The 20398-nt window shown below is 37.2% G+C and overlaps 2 protein-coding genes across 4 annotated transcripts in view; both read right to left on the reverse strand.

Annotated features, from left to right (window-relative positions):
• Positions 1–17133, reverse strand: part of sft2d1 (SFT2 domain containing 1) — a 27492-nt gene extending 10359 nt beyond the window's left edge. The window contains exons 1-6 of one of the 3 annotated variants that reach the window (XM_079855141.1): positions 16797–17133; positions 14377–14463; positions 12485–12570; positions 5108–5189; positions 1957–1992; positions 1802–1860 (exon numbers count right to left, since the gene is read on the reverse strand). In XM_079855141.1, coding sequence (XP_079711267.1) covers positions 1802–1860; positions 1957–1992; positions 5108–5189; positions 12485–12570; positions 14377–14463; positions 16797–16802 — 356 coding nt within the window. In that variant the 5' untranslated portion in view covers positions 16803–17133. Of the gene's footprint in view, positions 1–1801; positions 1861–1956; positions 1993–5107; positions 5190–12484; positions 12571–14376; positions 14464–15449; positions 15629–16796 lie in introns of those variants that run through there. The other 2 variants (XM_079855139.1, XM_079855140.1) reach the window with 2 other exon arrangements.
• rps6ka2 (ribosomal protein S6 kinase, polypeptide 2) overlaps positions 17049–20398 on the reverse strand; it is a 74315-nt gene continuing 70965 nt past the window's right edge. Inside the window, exon 21 of the mRNA XM_079855137.1 lies at positions 17049–19322. Within this exon, the coding sequence (XP_079711263.1) occupies positions 19197–19322 (126 nt within the window). The 3' untranslated portion in view covers positions 17049–19196. The remainder of the gene's footprint in view (positions 19323–20398) is intronic.

A 20398-nucleotide genomic window follows, 5' to 3' on the forward strand; every position in this document is an offset into this window, starting at 1 on the left:
CATACATAAAGGGATAGGCCTAGTTCACCCAACAATGGAAATTCTGTCATCATTTACTCACCCTCTTGTTGTTCCAAACTTGTATGAGTTTCTTTCTTCTGTTGAACACAAAAGAAGATACTTTGAAGAATGTTGGTAATCAAACAGTTGATGGTAGCCATTGACCATCAACTGTCTGGTAATTAACATTCTTCAAAATATCTTCTTTTTAGTTCAAAAAAGAAATAAACTCATACATGCAGGTTTGGAAATACATAAGGGAGAGTAAATGATGAAAGAACTTTAATTTTTGGGTGAACTAACTCTTTAATGCTTTATCACATTAAAAACTCAATGTTTATTTTATTTTGTTACTTTTAAAGGCCAATTCACACTGTATAGATAGACGCAGACCAGTAGCAACAGACTTTGTCAAGTTTTGTTGGATCAGTGTTGTCCCTGTTGACATTGGTCGCCGCTAGGGGTGGGAATCTCTAGGCACCTCACGATTCGATTCGATTACGATTCAGAGGGTAACGATTATCGATTATTAACGATTTTTTTTTTTTTTTTACTTGGTACTTTTAAAGCAACTTACTTCCATCTTCCTATATTAATTTTATTAATAAAACAAATGGAAGTGATTTGAACATTGCAAAGAACCAACAGGAAAATAAATGTGTGCCTGTGCTAGCAGCGTACTTGTAGTAAATTAATACAAACTTCAGCATATTCTGAATCTCTAGCATTTAATAATAGACTTCTAACCAACATCCTCTTGTTATTTCCAATGAGCAATAGAATCCTTCAGACAAAAAAACATTTTGCTGTAGCAAAATCACAAACAGTTTTTGTTCAAAAATATAGAATGATGTACCGGCAGCTCTCATATAATGCTTGTGGACTTACGCATATTCTGAATAATTAGTAACATACAAAGCTGCTCTTATACACAACTAAATAATAAAGAGTTATGACTTGAAATGTTTGCTGTATACCACAATCAAAAACAGCTTATACAAAAAAAGTGAATGAACATCTGCAGAGAGCACAGTCAAAATGTAACTTTTTGTGACTGGCATTGCACATATTGCAGGGCAGTATAATGTAGCCTACTGTACGTATAACAGATCGGTTTACAGCATATTGATGTGAAAACTAAATACTGAAAGCAGCTTTCATACAAAAAATACTAAATAGGTAACAATGAAATTGCCAATTTTCCATACGTTAGCTTTTAACGAAGAGGGTGCCGTTCGAATTTGGTGCTGAACCATCATGCGTCTGTTATGTGCGTGCCACAGACTGCACGCGCACTGCACGTCCGCAAGTTCCGGCTTTTGCGTTCCGTCAATATTACGTTATTAGAAAAAAAAAAAAAATTTTTTTTAGAGAATCGATTTTTTGACATTTGTGAATCGATTCAGAATCGTCCACGTCCGCATCGCGATGCATCTAAGAATCGATTTTTTCTCCCACCCCTAGTCGCCGCTAGTTTTTGCTAATTTAACATGTTGAGTCATGGAATATTTGAGAAGTGATGTCCTGTAATCTGATGATTGGCCACATTGGTGCAGTGTGAATTGGTTTTATCAAGTCAACATTCCAAGTTTGTCTAGGAAAACTTTCTATCAGTTCCACTGATAGCACACACAAAAAAAAGAAATGTGAAGAAAACACAAATCTGAAAAATAATCTCTGACAAAAATAAAAAAGAGAGAGAGAAATAAAAGAGTTTATGATATTTGTTTCAAACAATAATGCTTTTATTATTTGAAACAAACGATTTTTAAAGGATGGTTGACAGATGTCTATCACCTACCATGTCATGGCCAAGAATTGCAAAATGCAGAAAATGATCGCCAGACCCTTTTTGTGCCACTGCAGGGAGAAAAAAAAAAAAATGAGTAATGACCATTTTCTCAAGTGAATAGCACACTATTTATCAGCAATAAACCTCTATTGTATGAAGCTTACCCAAAACACTGCGCATAATGTCAACACAAGGAATAACTGGGGGAGCAAACACAAGGTAAGAGACTGTGATCAAATACCCATAAGGCATAGCAAAACTAATTTTAATAGATTATATAGGCTACTTGCATTACATGTGGAAACAATGACCCTATTAAAGGGCACCTATTATGCAAAATTCAATTTTACATGGCGTTTGAACATAAATGTGTGTGTACACAACCACCCTATAATGATAGAAATCCACCCAGTGCTTTTTTTTTCCGTTCTCAGATTCGGGGCAATGTGACGTACTTTTGCACAAGCCCCTGCCTCCCACGGCTGTTAATGGACACTGCAGCTTTAGCATAGACCCGTCCTGAGTGAGCTGTACACAGTCCAACGCCGGAGCAGCTGTAGACAAGAATGTCTCCTAAGCGATTGAGGTGTTTTGTTGTTGGATGTAAGAATGAACATAGCAGTCTTCATTTACTCTCGATGTTCCTCGAGGATGGATCTGTACCAAAAGTTCATGATCCAGCTTACATTCTCCGGTGCGATAGGTCTAATGTTACTGATCACGGCAGAAATGAAAATGAGAGTGCGCACTTCATGACAGCTCATTGAGTCGTTTTACGAATATTAAGTTTACCAGTTTATTAAGCACCCACTGAAAAGGTGTGTATACTGTATATTTGTTTACTGTTTTGTGTACTTCGCTGTGTATGTTGATGATAATGAAAGGGAGAGAGTTTATGGATAAGATTTTAATGCGCACTTCTTATACTGTGTTTATTCAGCTCTTACAGTGATTCTCTGGAGTAAACCTAATGCTTCATCTTTTGTGTGATGTACAATAAACTTCATTAAACTCATCAGTATATTTTTGGCCATCATTCGGACGTGGTCCGCAACAACAGGCTTGTACATAGGCTTGTAGGATAAAAGCAAGATGAAAAATAAGTTATAACCGTAATTAAACTAGACTATATCTGTTCTGTCTCCATACAGCATAAATTCTCTGGCTCTGTAGGCATTATTGTCCGACTCTGGGTCGAAATGAACACCGCTACTGAGAGTTTCTGTTTTGATTAGGCCTGTCACGATAACAAATTTTGCTGGACGATAAATTGTCCAAGAAATTATCGCGATAAACGATAATATTGTCGTTCTGAGACCATTTTCATTTAATATAATTATAATGGCATAATAATGCAGGTACACCTTTTCAACGATCTATAAACTTTTATTTCTAAAGAATATTAAACATTGAAAACGGAAAACATTTTAAATATCCCAAAAAATTAACAAAACAACCAAAAACAATGAAAGCAATGGACTCTTTAAGGGGGTCGCACACCGGACGCGCAGCTCAGCGCCACGCCACGTCTTTTAAATTCGAACACATTATTCTCTATGAGAGTACACACACCGGCGGCGCCTTTCGGCGTCTGTCCGCGGCGCCCAGCAACGGCTCAGGACCGTGTTCAAAATCCTGCCGCGCCACAGAGCGCCATTTAAATAGTTTTATATTAAATTTACATTTATGTGTCTCAAATCGTAGTCGCGTCGCGCCACGTCTAGGACAACTGTCACCTGAAAATCCGATAACATCAGCAATTTTCTGATTTCTGTAAATAAATATAAAACTAAATGTATATTGCAGCACAGGGTTAAGTCCATATGTACATTAACTACGATTTGAGACACATAAATGTAAATTTAATATAAAACTATTTAAATGGCGCTCTGTGGCGCGGCAGGATTTTGAACACGGTCCTGAGCCGTTGCTGGGCGCCGCGGACAGACGCCGAAAGGCGCCGCCGGTGTGTGTACTCTCATAGAGAATAATGTGTTCGAATTTAAAAGACGTGGCGCTGAGCTGCGCTGCGCGTCCGGTGTGCGACCCCCTTCAGGACCGTGCGAGAGTGGTCATCCAGTCTCTTTGGTAGAGAGAGAGAGACGAGGAAAACAAACAAGCATGCAAATAGAATTATCGCGGCCGGAAAAATTATCGAGCTAATTTTTTTTTATCGTGCGATTAATTGACTTATCGACTATCGCGACAGGCCTAGTTTTGATATTATCATTCTGTGAGATGAGATTGTCCTGCCACTGAGCAAGAGCTCGTGAGGCTCCGTCCTTTGTGCTGGCAGCAGCAGCTCATTTGCATTTAAAGGGATACACACTAAAACGGTGTGTTTTTCTGAGCCCCAAAAAGTGACAATTTAAACATGCTTAAAAAAATTATCTGTGGGGTATTTTGAGCTAAAACTTCACATACACACTCTGGGGACATCAGAGACTTATTTTACATCTTGTGAAAGGGGGCATAATAGGTGCCCTTTAACAGCTGAAGAGGTAAACAATATAGGAATAACCCAGATAATATTATATTTGTGAAATGAGTCAAATATCCATTATTCTCTTAATAGTTTGCGGTAATTCAGAGAAATTAAATAGCTAGTGAAGCACTTAATATTTTAAATCTATAATGAGAATTACAATAATAATAAAAAACATTTTAAGAAGGTCTAAGACTCCACACAGTGCCAATCATACTTCAGCACAGAAATATGTAACAATCATTTGATAGTCTAGTTACAACAGCTTTATATCGTGCTGTGCTTGAGTGAGTTACTTGAGTGTGAACAGATTCGGACCAAATCAGATTATAACAAAGTGATTTTCTACAGCAGTCCTTTGAATCTCTTAATGCCTCGTAGTCCCCTTAAGACCATCCAGATTTGTGACTGTCAAAGGCTGAAGCATTCCTTTAGCACTGCTAACCTGCATGTGCATATCTGTAATGTCCCTAAGAAGCCGTTTCCTATGTGTAGATGCTAGATTCATATCTCTTGTCTTATATGTATATGCCTGACGCAATCAATCATACAGTTTAACACTCATTATATACAAATATTTGAATCACCCTTTTTTAAAAATGTTTCGTTTGAAAAGTGTGCGTGTGCGATTTTTTTCTTAAACCCATTTCACTTGGTTTGACACTTTGTTATCTAATACAATGACAAGGTAAAAAGAACATGAGGAGAATATCTAATAAGGATGAGTCAACTGTTCAGCTATAAGGTTAAATTTGCCTTTCCAAAATGTCTTTTCTCATTATCTCTCCAGTGCTGACGCAGTGTGGTGTGTGCCAGAGGCTCTTTCTTACCAGCATCATAATGGTGGCTATAAGCCTGGTCGGCTCAAACATACGCTTCAGCTGTTTAAGTGGACCCATCAGAAAACAGGTGCTGTGGAAAAACAGTGACACAGAATGAGTTCAATTCACAAGAGGGCACATGTATCCATCACTCACAGTAACACTAAAAGTGCATTAATAACTTACAATAGCAAAATAATTTGTTGAGTTTCTTGATATTTATACATTTCCTCCAAAACGACATAAATGTGTAACTTTAACATAACTTTGACCAAACAATTTCTATAGCCAACCAGACTGACAATGTTTAATTTCATTTTTGTTCTACTTTTCTAGATACCGACTGCTTACTACACAATAATGACTGTTCTGTCTGTCTATGCTATTGTGTATCACACTGAGCTTTTTAGATACAGATTTCAACAGTAGTAAAAAGTTTAATGGGAAAAGTCCAACCCAGGCTCACTGGAAAAACATGTCTGTGGCGGCATTTCTGCAAAATTATAATATGTTGCGTAATGCACGTTTCGCGTGCAATACTTTCAAAGTTAACTTTTAACTGCGCTAAAAAAAAAATCAGTTTTATCCGAAACAGATGAAAATGAATCTGATAAAAAGTTAATACGTTGGTTGTTGTACGTATAACGGCATTTCTGAATTGAAATGTCCGGTGAGCGGCGCTAAAAGGTTAATGCTCTATCACGTTTGAAAATAAAGTCCCACCTACACTAAACCCTACACATACCCAATAGTGTTAAAGGGTAACTCTCGCCAAAATGCAACCTAGGGTCTTTTTGTTAATCTATCCGAGGTAAACTTTCGTTTAAAAACATAATTAGGATGGAAACGCCACTTTTAAGTTTGACCGTATTTTTGTTTTCGGTCAAATTGCCTTTTGAATGGGAGTGCTTGGGGCACTACTATGATAGCATCAAAATTCGCTATTTTTTAAAACACTAAGAAGGCTCGACACAACATGAAACTTTGCTCGAAGTATCACCAGGGGCTCTACACATGAACTCGAGCATTGAGAACATTGTTTGTGTTAGGGATGCACCGATCCACATTTTTTCACTTCCACACAGCGGACGTTGTTGGCTAGCCGCAAACTGCGGAATGGATTTCCTGAGCGGGAGCGTGTCTCATAACTCTGTGTCTCATTGAGCCGCGCCTCCGTTCAGGAAATCCATTCCGCAGTTTGCAGCCAGCTAGCAGACTAGCCGGCGGGAATCACTTTTGGAGTCATTTCAGCAGACAACGTTAAAGCGCAGACTTTATCGTGGATATCGGATATCTCCGCGTCCGCAGGTTGGATCGGGAAAATCCGATACGTGAATTACGCTGGTATCGGTCCCGATACCGATACTGGATCGGATCGGCCCCATCCCTAGTTTGTGTACACAGAGTTTAATAAAAAGAAAGATTTTGAACAACTCATTGTTTGCGAAGTTTGCCTCGGGTAGATTAACAAAAAGACCCTAGGTTGCATTTTGGCGAGAGTTACCCTTTAATAAAAGCAAATGTAGCATAAAAACACATTTTGACAAAAATTCAACTTTACAACTCAAAGACATTTTAGACGCGATTAAAACATGTAAAGGATGCATAATCTAATGTCTAGAAAATGTAACAGGCAAATTTAAGACACATTAGAATCATTGTGATATTCATGTTGCTTAATTTTAATACCACAAGCAAAATCAACACAAATATATTATATTACCCAGCCCTTGGTTTTTAGCCATTACAAAAATTTTAATCTACTGACCTTAGAAAAGCAAAATCTTATTGATATTCATTTGAGTGACAGGAAGACACCAACTGCACAAATTAGCATAATTCCTAAATCCATAGAGCCCTTTTATTAATTTATGGTGCAAGACATCAGCCAAATCAGTTTGCATTGCAATGACGCAGAAGGGGGTGCAGACTCACTGAGAGTAGATGGACTGTGCTCAGGTCTCAGGGGGCTGAACCCATCTACCCTGCATTACTCAAGCAACCTTAACCAGGACACTCATTAGATCACAGAAACACTAATGCATGAGCCAGCCATGATGTCATCCTCTCTCCTATGAGAACGGGCATCTAGGGCAGCCATAATCTGACATTTTCTAACGTTCTGAAGAAAGAAACTAGCCTGGCTAACGTCAGACCTCGTCTCATTGAGACGCGGTCTGGGAACCACATGTTCATTTTCTCGTATTTGAGGCGTGGTTTACGAATGCCCAGAGCCGTTTATTGGGCGCTACGAATGTCTATCAAATGCGTCTGTACGTAGCTCATAGCCAATAGTTTCAATTATACCAGATGACGTATGTAGAGCGACAGAAATTCGACGAGGAAGAAGACGAAATAAACTTGCGTTCTAAACTACTTAGAACACTATGAAAGGCTGCATCGAAAGGTAACTTTGCGATATCCATAGATATAAACAAACTGCTTCGGTGTGACGCAGAGACGTCATCATCGTCTTGCTGCTCCCTCCCCGTTCTGTGATTGGTTCCCTTTTTGAGGGGAAAATCTGGTCCATGGTGTCCAGGCTGCCTAGCAGCGTGAATAAAATCGCGCTGTGCGCAAGGCAGCATGGGGAAACCCAGGCTAGAAAGAAACTGGGCTTACTCACTTGCTTCTCCTTTAATCTATTCTACAGTATGAGTTACTTCAAGCTAAAAGCAAACAATGAAAAGACTCATATGATAAAATTCAAATGATCTAAACTTGTCAAAACATGCCCAGGTAATATTTCAAAAGTAATAACAACAAACTTTAATTCAGATCAACAGGTCTTTTGGATGTAAATGCAGAGCTGTAAATAAATATCATGATCTGAATTATCTTTTCAGTCTGGGTCACAGCCTTTAAATGAAGTTTCCTGATGCTACCAGTTAATGTCATCCCTGTAGGTTTCCAAACCGCTACCATGACCAGAACCAATGTTGTGTGTATTTAAAGCAGGTAACCCAGACAGCATGACCTGTCACACTAAAGACTTAACCTCTGTAGCTCTGTCAGGACAAATCTCTGAATAAAGACAGAGTCTGGTTACTAATCAAACTAGACTGGATTTTGACTTAAGTGGCCGAATGGCTGAGTTTAATGATTTCTTACAGAGTTAAGACCTTCAAAGTAAAAAGCAATCTTCGGATATGCAGAGGTGCAGTATGGGAGAATGCCAGGGGAATTCTTCTGGGTCATTTTTACATCTCACTGCCCTGGTTACTAACTGGGTCTCTTCCTTCTTCCTTCATCATGATTGGAAATAGCTGACCGCAAGAGTTCTGTGATACACCAATGTCATGCTTTTCTGGAATTTTAGCTACATTATACACATCTTACACCCAGAACATTACAGTATTTCACCCTAAACTCAAAAGCAAAAAAAAAAAAAAAAAAAAAAAGAGAGAGGGAAAAAAGAAAGAAATTAAACGTACGCTGAAACTTTTTTTCTTCAAAATTAACAATTTAAATGAGTCAATACATCAATCTTTCTTCCAACACGCGTTTCTGCTTTACTCTGATACACTATGGTAAGCCTAATATAAGCACTTATATTTTAGACCGCACAGGATGGTTTTCATGGGAAATTGCGTACTTGTCACTCGCCAGTGCGTGACTTATATCATATATGTAAATAGAGAAAAGTTGCTCCGGCTACTTTGACACGTGTATGGTGTGGGAGTGACAGGTGAAAAAAAGTTTACTCTGAGCAGAATCAGTATTTTAACGTTTCTATTCATGTGTTCCTTCTGTAACATTATAGTTTGATTAGAAAAAATACTGGCAAAAACCTCATTCAGGCTCCACCTGCCTTAGGGAATGAAGTCCTGCACACATTTTGGAGACTGTCTCTGGTTGTTTGCAGTGCAAGGGTAAATAAAAAAACTAGCTCTTTGAATAAGTACAGTGTTTTATTTATTCAAACACAATGTGTGTAAAGGCAAATGTTTTATGTATTTGAGGAGCTGAGTAGTGTGTCTTAGTCTGGTATTTGCCATCTAGTCATAGCCAATACAGCATGTGCGTAACACTTTGTCTTTTATAACACTTTTATATGTCTTTTATACGTTTTTTGACAAAGATATTAAACGACAGTAAAAACTGAGCGGCCACACATCTACAATAACATTTGTAACATGTAAGTTGATAAAACTTAATGCGATGCACTTACAGCCTCAGATGCAACCATTCTACTGACAAAAGACAATTAATAATATAACACACGTAAGTGTCTGACCATACATAGCCACACTACTAACTTTGACGCAATCATTAAAAAAAACAATACAATGATTCCTATTTATTTCCTACATAGAAGCGATTCTTCAATAACCTGCAATTTTCGCTGGTTTGAAAACACACCACGCTGGATATAACCTGCCATGGTAACATATCCTCGGATAAACTCCTGCGATCCAACAGCTAATGCACAATGCCTTGCGACATAGGATGATTTGACAACTAACCGAGGGCATTTCACTCACATTGGATGCGCCAACGTCACATTTGCAGACCATATTGTTTGAATTCATGATTGGTTGACTGCCAAATTAAAACCTTAAACAGAACAATAAAATAACATTATTAACCGGTTAATGGTAATTTCAAATAAGCGTTTCTGTTCAGAACGTTTAAAGTTGATTTAGTTTTTGTTCCTGTTAAAATTTTGTCTGTTTCCGGTTTTTGTTTTCATCCCTTGAACCGGTTCCGTCACAACAAGCGAGAAAGGTTGACGTGGAGCACACTAAATCCCAAACCTCCGGGAAATCACCCATTTTAAAAAAACGCAGAAGAGGAGAGTCTGCTGGCAAAAAGAGACTGCGACAGAGCTTGTAATAAAACAGGAATAAACATTGGCTTGGCTTTCAGAGATGGCAAGAACTGAGGAATTTGAAATGTTGTAAAAGCGACGCGGAGATGGCGTTTATTACTCAACAGGCGAGTAAGATATTTTATTGATCAGATAAATTGCCATATGTAGCTCTCTAACAGAGTTGATTGCAAAGCATTATCTATTGCAAAGTGTCGTTTTATTATGGGTTGTTGTAGAGCTGTGTTGGAATTTATTTTTAAGGAAGTACCATGTCTATTAATGGGTAACGCTACAGTAACGTCTTCAGCTAGTCAGCTTGAGATCCTTTCCTTCTAAACTGGTTATTTCTCTTAAGCCTAGTAATGAATGTTTTATGAGCAGTAGGATAATCTCTCTCTTTTTTTTTTTTAGGATAAAGAGCCATATTCATCCACAGTCAAGCAGAGCCGAATCATAACCAAAACAATGTTCTTCTGCAAAATGCATGCAGTTGTTTTGTTAACCGCTAGAGGGCCAAAAGTTACATAGTGTACATTCAATTATATTATTATATATTTGATTTTTTATTCATGATGGCCATGGTATGGACACATCTGGCCTTGATGTCTTCATGCAAGAAGACCTGGTTTCTTTCTCAATGCGTTATATCTTTCCTGTAAGTAATACAAGTAATAAAAAGTTGGTGACACCTGTACTACTAAACACTGAAAAAAAAAAAAAAAAATTGCAGAAAAAAATCAACCTTTCCACTTAAAATATTGCACTAATTCCAGACAGTGTTCAGCCTGCTGGTGATTTCAGAGAACCAGACAGACCCGTTTCAGTCTTTGGGAAGAGAATCTTGCCACATGGCAACTTAACAACATTGTAAGAGGAGGAGAACAAACTTCTAAGCCCAACTGAAAAGACAATGCATGTCAATGGGAGCCAAAGAACATTTTTGAAGGGAAGTTACAAGTGTCTGACAACTTGAAAAAAAAAAGTGTTGAAACCATACCAAATGCACTATTTTACAGGACTAATCCTCTCAGGCTCTTTATGCAATCATGCCTCCCACTGATATGTAACAAAGACATGGACAGATTCCTGAAGTCCAGGTTCATTTTAGGACAACTGTGGCTAATTTGGGTCAGTGGCAGTTGATGACTTGGTCTTCTGCTTACAGAATATGAAAAAAAAAAAAAAAAAATACCGGGACAGCTTCTATAGCTGATCTAAGCAACGCAAGCGATCGCTAACAGATCATGCATAATTCACTTTTCACAAACAGGATAGAACATAGAGCCAAAAAAGTTTGCACCAAATGATCTGTGAAAGATGGTGCTGAAACTTCAGGAAATAACAAATGAGCTGTTACTTTCAAAATAATTTTGGTAACACTTTACAACAAGGTTCCATTAGCTAATGTTAGTTAATGCATTGAGTTTGAAATATGAAATTAACTGTTCATTGTAAGTTCATGTCAGATTGGGCTCATTAAATAATAAATGAACAGATATAACATTTGATTTTAATAATGTATTAGTAAATGTTGAGATTAGCATGAACTAAGATTAATAAATGTTTTAGAAGTATTTTTCATTGTTGGTTCATGTTACCTAATATTAACAAATAGAAATGTAAAGTATTGCCATCATTTTATGAGGTTTGCAATTTATTGATTTTTCTGATTTGCATTTATTTTATTTATTTATTTTTTACAAAAATTGAGACCTGTCTAAACACAGTTAAAAATCAGGATTAGAGAATCTCACTACTAACAGAAAGGTCATGGGTTTGATTATGAATTGGTAAAAATGTAAAATTTGAATGCAGTCTAAGTTACTTTGGATAAAAGTATCTGCTAAATGCATAGGGTTGAGAGACTATTGCAACTTCTGTTTCATGCTGACTTTAATTTCTTCATGCCTTCATCGCACTCAGCATATTAGAGCTGGGCAATAATACAGTTTCGATTTTGCAACAATAAAGCAATCAAGCATTTTATAGATGTGCTATATAGTATGTATTGCCCTACAAAAGTATACTGCATGTATGCAATACTATCCAATTTTATATAAAGAGCTGTGCGATAAGTAACAGTTACATTTTGCAGTTAAATAAAAAAATCAGGCAGTTAGGACTTGCTATACGGTAGATATCGCTTTACATGAGTATACTTTATGCATGCGGAAAAAAGGGTAACAGGACTGCAGATTTCGGTCACTCAATAGCGGCTGAACAGTTTGGGACCAAATGTTGTGGTTATTGATTAAAGATGTGATTGCTACAATAATCTTGGGTAGTTTGAATGGCTGAACCTGCTTGTCAACACTAAAATCTAATGTCTGCAAAACGGTTACTATTTATTTATTAATAAAATGTCACTATTTGTTCATTTTATGTTAGATAATAGTTTATGTAACATACCTAATCATTTTCCCAAATAAATGTGGGATTTGTGTCTATTACCTGCTCCATATGTAGTACTCAATATGCAGTACATCACACCCACTGAATAATGACACCGAATCAACATATAAGAGACTGTGTCATCGTATGCATATCCTATACGCAGCCATAATTACACTTACCTTGAAATCGCTGCAACATTTCCCAGGGTGTAGAATACAGCAAACAGGTTAAGGCCAGCTTTAGGCAAGAAAAGGAGTGCAGTTCCCTGTTTCAGAAGATGTAATGTGGCTTGTCAGTCCATTTCCAAACATTTCAATCAAACAAAATGTCTTGTCTGTTATAAAATAAAATCACTCTGATGTACAAATTCTAAAATTCAGAGTTTGTATATGAACACATTAAACAGTTGTGCCACCTAGTGGAGTTACAATGCTTTGGCATAGAGCACTACATAAAAATACAGAGTGGGCCCAAAAAGTGTTAGGACACTTAATTCGACTTAAAACTGTATGAATGTTGTTGCATCAGATAACAAAATATCACACAAAGTGGGATGCTAAATGATTCTCAAGCTTTTATTAGAAGTAACTTGTTTGCAATGACTTGTCTAGAAACAGGTGTCAAGGATTTTTAGTGGATTTATGATTCATACAGCTTGGTATATTGTACAGCAGTCTACTTGTAGTTTATGGTCACTTCTGTAGGTGTTATCCGTAAAAGTGTTATCACTCTACTGTGGCCAGACCACATACAAACTGAAAGTAGGAACCGGGTGGCGTCATTAGTGATCATGGTTTTACATGTGTTGCATTGCATGAAATGCAAGAACCAATGGTGTTTTGCTGTCAATTACCTTTTTTGTGTGTGTGAGAAACCAAAATCTTAGCAGTTATTCAAACTTCTCAAACATTATTTATGATCAGGTATTTACAAACTTGCCTCAACTTGCCTTAAACTCAAGCGTGAATGAGATTTGTTGGGAAGATTAGCTTTTAGTCAGGCTTCAGATAACCATGTACTAGAAATATAGTGGACATGTCTTTATAGACTACTTTAATGGTGTGTTTTTTTGTTCTTTTTGGAGCTTGGCAGTACAAATAATAACCATCCAATTTTGTTGTTTGGAAAAGAAGAAAAAAGAAGAAAATAAATTTGGGGTTGAAAAGCCATGAGGGTGAGAAAATAAATTTCATTAGGGTGAACTATTCTTTAAAAGGGACATATCATGAAAATCTGACTTTTTCCGTGTTTAAGTGCTATAATAGGGTCCCCTGTGCATCTACCAACCCTGAAAACGTGAAAAGTGACAACCCAGTAACTTTGTTTTGGTAAGCCTTTCTCTGCAAGCGTGTCAAAAAATAAGCCAATCAGATTTCGCTCCCCTTCTGATGTAGGAAGGGGATCTTATTATAACACAAAAAATGTCACAGCTGTCTTATAAAGACCTCAGTGAACTGTGTCAAATTGTGTAAAACTTAAACATGAGACGGTACATGCAAGTCGATGAGATTAATCAATGTAACTCCACAACAACTACATCCATGTATCCACTAACTATTCAGAAACGTCCAGGTGTTAGAAACGTCTAAAAGTTGCAACCTCTTCCGGAGTCTCTCCAGAAGGCTGCACTCCATTACGGGTTATTTCTGAGATTTTGGATGAGTGAGATTATTTATTTGCGTGTTTTGTTATTGTATCTGAAGCTCGTGTAAGTATTGTCCCACTTCTGAACAGGACAGGGAGCAGCAGCTCATTTGCATTTAAAGGGACATGCACAAAAACTGTGCGTTTCTGTTTTACACCCAAAAAGGGGCAACTTTGACAAGCTATAATAAATGATCTGGGGGGTATTTTGAGCTGAAATTTCACAGACACATTCTGGGGACACCATAGATTTATATTACATCTTGTGAAAAGGGGGCATGTCGTCACCTTTGAAGACTAAGGTATCAACAAATGACAATGGGTCTTGGAAATCAACTAGGCCAATATGAGTGCATGGCAGATGAAAGAACAAATTACTGGAGAGATAAAGACCTTAATGGGGAAATAATGAGAAAAATTAACTCACAAGTATTGAGCACAAGATCCCTGATGCGAAACAAATGACGAACCACTTCACCCGTGTGCTGAAACTGAGTGTTGTGCCGTCCAGGATCTACAGAGAAGAATCACAGGATGTCACATGGTTCATAATGCCCCTCCAACAAAGACCAAAAGATCATGCTTTTAGCATGCTGACTGCGTCTGATTCATTAAAATACCACTGACCCACAGGAAGAACAAGACAGGAATAAAACGTGCTATTATTCTTGCTTTTCCATATAAATGGACACATGCATGCCAAGTATCAAACTGATTAACAGGATTTACATAATTGAATAACTACAAAGAACACATCACTGCATTTTTACTGTTACAGTATGTTTTCATAGTATGAAGTTTCATCATGGTTTCATCAATGAAAATGTGATTGCTCATTATATGAGCACTTTTTAAGACACTACTGTATGTAAAACATACCTAGTTGCATTTAAAAGGACAAAACAACTAGCCTATAAAGAGGGTCAGCAACTGTTTATAACCCAGTGTCAGATATTTCAGACTGGCTTGCAAGAATAAAACAACATCCGGAGGTCATGACCTTACCTCACATGATCCTTTCCCTCAGGAAGCATGTAAAACCAGCAGTGTTAACGTTATATCATTATCACATAAACATTTGCAAACAAATAACGTTAGGTGCAGCAGTAGCACTAATGTTCAAAAAAGAGCAACATTACAATATCATCAGTGTATGTAGACAAATACTCCTTACAAAAATGTACTCTGGTATTAATATGATTTGTTATAACAATAGCATGGTGATATCAAGTTGTTGTTGTTTTTTAACTCTGTAACGTTAATGATGGTAATGCCATACTACCATATCGTATTCTTTGAAGGAAACTAGAGTATCATGTTATATGGATATGGTAATCATTCACGTCTGCATCATAGTACTTTCGTAAGAACTAAAATGAAGTTAAAAATACCAACGCTGTCAAGTTACAGTAAGTTACTAGACAAACTCTGTGGGGCCTCTCGATTACAGACGTACAAAAACTACAAATAAACACACGTTTAACGTTACTCTCCTAATACCTGGGCTGTAAGTCCCACTTCTTCATTCTCCTCTCGACCACTTAATACACGACGCAACTTGTCCATCGTTGCTCGTCAGGTGAAATATTGTTCAGTTGAAATTATCCAACACTTCCTCGAAGTTCAGCATTGACACAAATCAGACGTTACTTTTCCCCACCCGTATTCCGTGAGCTCCGCCCTTCATCGCACTTCTGACTGATATGGTTGGGCGTGCTATAATGAGTGACTTCTAAACTACCCAATCGTAGACAGATTTGGAAGATCGATAGCCAATCATGATACAGAAGGCGGGTATTGCAAAAATTGTAGGTGGAACGTGCATGCGCAGATTTTTATCATTCTCTCTATCGCTTTTTTGACGGGTCCGACCGTGTGTTTTGGACAAGACAAGACATACTCGCGCAGTGGTCTCAAACTCAAGGGTTTAGTCCCAACCAACTCGCCTGTTTGAAAGTATCTAGTAATCCTGAAGACCTTTGATTAGCTGGATCAGGTGTTTAATTAGGCTTGGAGGGAGGGAGCTAAACCAAAGAACCAAAAAACTTGGCTATACGACTTTGGCTAAACTCTGCACTGACCCTCCAGGAACTGAGTTTGAAACCGCTGTATAACTTACATTTTAAAATCGAACAATTACTCAATTTAATTGCTTCCAATTTTGTAACGTTTGTTTTTTGACTCCAGTCGTAAGGATGGAGAAATTAGGTATATGGTGTCTTCCTTTTTTTATTCTTTCACTTTAAAAAGCTCACGACACATTTGTAAGGGAATCATTGGGAATCAGATATTTGCAAATGTTATGAATATGTTTAATGCAGAACGACTGGTCAGTTCAGTTGCACACAGTCTATAGTCTAACCATATACATTTCAAGAAATGACATGGTCCACATTTAAGACCATGCACATTCATGGTCCATGCCTATATCACACAATAAACTTGACACCAGTTTGATCACATTTTTATGTATTTTCTTTCTTTAACCTTTTTTTTTTTTTTTTGTAGGCCTATGCAAGCCAACAAAAAAGTAATTATTTCTTTAGCAAGGACAAATCTTAATACATTTGCTGTTTAGTATACCACTAGTCACTGTCTCTACACCTGATGATCAGCATAAACTGTGTAGTTTAGTTTAGCTAGTAGAACCACTGATGCACTGACATAAACCTGTTCCTGGGTTTTGTAAAAAATAAATAAAAAAATAAACAAAATCTAAAGCTTCAGATTTCACATGTAAAAAAATAAGTCACATCAGCAAAAGATTTAGTGTTTGGCTGAAGGGCCTCACAGAATGTTCACCCAAAATTTAAATTAAAACCTAAAATTCTGTCATCGTTTACTCACCCACATGTTGCTCCAAGTTTGCGTTTCCCAAAAGCATCAGCCAACTATGGTCGCAAGTTCCGTCGTTATCAGTATATTTCAACGAGGCGGTGATTCCCGAAACCATGAAACCAACGAACATTCGCAAAGAGCATCGCAAAGTGTCGTTGGAAGGACAAGTCTAGACCTGTGGTTAGATGCATAGTTTGGTTGCATGACATGTGGGCTCAATACGTCCTTATCTTGAGCCAAATAAGCAAGCTGACATTCAGTACAATCTATATATTTTATTTAGAATACATAATGTCATGTTTGTCAAGAGATTCTGCGTCGTTTTTGAAGCGTGCGTACGTGCTCTAGTATGTAAGAACGAGCCTATGATTGAATCTGGAAATAAAACAAAATAACTGGGAAAAATGAGAAACAGTCCTCAGATGCCATGTCCGTAATTTATAGCAAAACATTTAGCATTAATTCGATAAGTTATAACTGCTACCATCAACTGTAGGTTACCAACATTCTTCGAAATATCTTCTTTCACCAGAAGAAAGAAACTCATACAGTTTTGGAACAAGTTGAGGGTGAGTAAATGATGACAAAATGTTAATTTTTGGGTGAACAAACATTTTTGGGATAGTTCACCCAAAAATGAAACATTTGTCATCAGAGCTTCTTTTTGGAAAAGGTGTTGATCATATTTATTCAAAAATACTGGACTGATCTTCAATCTAGAGAGTCATTTTTTATCATACAAAATTAAGGTTACTTTCATCTGTACTACTGATATCATTAAACTTTCAGAAGCTGCTACAAATTGTGTATGGCATGCATGCAAATAAAATGTCAGATCTCAATTAAACAGAGTGCTTTGTGTGGAGAGCAGATCTTCTAATAGCCTACATGGTTATTAACTAATGCATAGGCAAGTTGGGTTACACTTTATTTCGATGGTCTAAATTAGACATTGATTCTACTATTAGTAACTTTGCAACTATATCAACTAACTCTCATTAGAGTAGACTGTAGTAGACTGTTCGGTGTTAAGTTGACTTGTAGTTGCAAATATTCTGTATGTCTGTTGGGGAGCATCAAAATAAAGTGTTAGCAGATATTAAGCAGAATACTCCAATTACTGTTAGTTGACAAGTAGTTGCAAAGTTACTTCTAGTTAGTAGAATGTCTAAAGTGGGCCATCGAAATAAATTGTTACTGCAAGTTATGACTTCTGATGGAAGAATGATATAATATTGGTTAAGGCCGTCTCTCACATCATCTAACAGAAGATTATAATGGATAAATAAATGTATTAGATGATGACCTCAGTACATAAAGCATGTCATGTGTGATCCAAATCCTTAACAATATGTTATACATTTTGGTCGTCTAGTTCGAACTATATATATATTTTTTTCACTTTTTTTGAACATTTCTATGAAAGTGAAAATACATGCACATGTTTATATTCTAAACTTTATTTCATTATCATTGTTCAATCAATCTAGTGCAAATGTGTGGCACTTGTTTAGGTTTCGTGCTTATGCATAAAGGTCACTTAAAAATAATTAGATAAAAATTTTTTATCTTCAATAAACACATAAATAATGAAATAAACAGAAATAAAGATAAACGTGCATATCAACAAATAGATTTATAAATAATGAAATAAATAAGCAAATAAATAAACAAATCAACCAATTTGGTCCAAATATGCAAGATGAAAAATATATAAACAACTGTTTTTGTAAAAAGTCTCAGCATTACATAAGACCAATAATCTAGTAAAACTGGGACACAAAGAAAGCAACTAGTAAAACAAAAAACAAAATGACATTAAAGATGTTCTTTGTGCTTTCATTAGCATGTTAGAACCATTTGTTTGTCATGAAAATACACACTGTATATGGCATGCATGTTCAAAAGATGCTAATAATGCTGGCACATTAAAGGTGCAGAACTGTCACCATAAAAGAACAAAGCATCTTCAACTAACTTCTACATGGCTCTAATTAAAGTTTCTGCAGCAAGTATAGCAACTTTTATGAACGACTGGATTTCCGACTGACTGCACCTTGGGAAAGATAACTGTGATCTTTGCTATAAAAGGAAACACTCCATGATGCTACACTCCAGAGTGTTCACAGGGGTGGCACACACACACACACACACACACACACAAAACAGCGCAGCGCTCTGAAAGATCAGTTTTTGAGCACTGACAGCTGTGATGTTTGCATCTGGCCCTCATCAATCTCGACATCAGCGGAGTCAGATCATTTGTCTCTCTTTGGAGATCGCTGTGTCACTCTGTGATCAATCCAATTTTTCCACTCTGCTCCGGATGCTCGTCTGGAACCTTGTCCGAAAGCCTGGGCGCTCTGACGTTTCCTAAAGCTGTAGACGCTCCTGTGTCTGGCTGAAGTGCTATAGACGAGTGGATGTTAGTCTTTTCATGCCTCTTCTCTGAGCCAAACTGGAAGAGAGTACTGGTTCCAGTTTTGGGGCTTGAGGGGATCGATTTAAAGCGGAGTATGTGGCAGCCATCGCCCCCTACAAAATGATGTCATAGATTGAATTAATATATCATGAATTATACAGTCAAAACATTAGATGAAACCCAAATAGTGCCAAGTAGGATCTGTGACAATTCAAAGTGACATTTAAAATTGTGTATGCAACAATATTTCATGTTAGTTGCCTGGCGTTGACAGTATGTACACTATTGTTCTCAAAGTTTAGTGTTTAAAGGATAGTGAAAATTCGGTCATCATTTAGTCACCCTCAAGTTTTTCCAAACCTGTATGAATTCCTTTCTTCTGCTGAACACAAAAGAAGATATTTTGAAGAATGTTTGTAACCAAAAAGTTGATGGATCCCAATTGACTTCCATAGTATGTGGAAAAAAATACTATGGAAGTCAATGGTGCCCCACAACTGTTTGATTCTCTGTTGATTATTTTGTGTTCAGCAGAAGAGAGAAATTCATACAGGTTTGGAACAACTTGAGGGTGAGTAAATGATTACAAAATTAAAAAACTATCCCTTTAAGGCCCATTCACACAAAGGGCGATAGCTATAACGATAACGGTAAAGATATTGCTCTAAAAATCGTTCTAAATATAAAAGAATAGGGAGTCCACACACCACAACTATAATGATAACGGCACAGAGACACGATATCGTTGGAATCACTTTCAGAATATTTTTTTCCAGCTGATGAACGATAAAAACATTGACAGCCAATCAAAATCCATCCTGCTTTAGAGAGCTCGAGCAATTAAAGCGGCAGACGACAAAACTGCAGCGCGCTTACAATAAACAGAACGAAGTCCGCTGGAGTGGCCGCTAATCTGCCGTGCAAAGGCAAAAGACCGTAACTTCGTTTTTGGTCGAAAATGAGTTATTTATATTTTTGGCACATTCAAGACCTCCTTTATCATGTGGATAAGTATCTTGAATCAATTCCGTTGTTTTTTCGAGAAAATAATGATTTGTCTTAACAGTAACTTCCAAAAGCCCATGAGAAACCAAGGCAGAACACCGTAACATCAGTTACCGCTCTTTGGCTTTGTTTTGGAACGCTCAAATTACGAGTTGCGGTGCTCTGCCTTTGTTTAGCCGCGTGT

Source organism: Squalius cephalus, assembly GCF_949319135.1.
Source record: "Squalius cephalus genome assembly, chromosome: 21".
NCBI lineage: Eukaryota > Metazoa > Chordata > Actinopteri > Cypriniformes > Leuciscidae > Squalius > Squalius cephalus.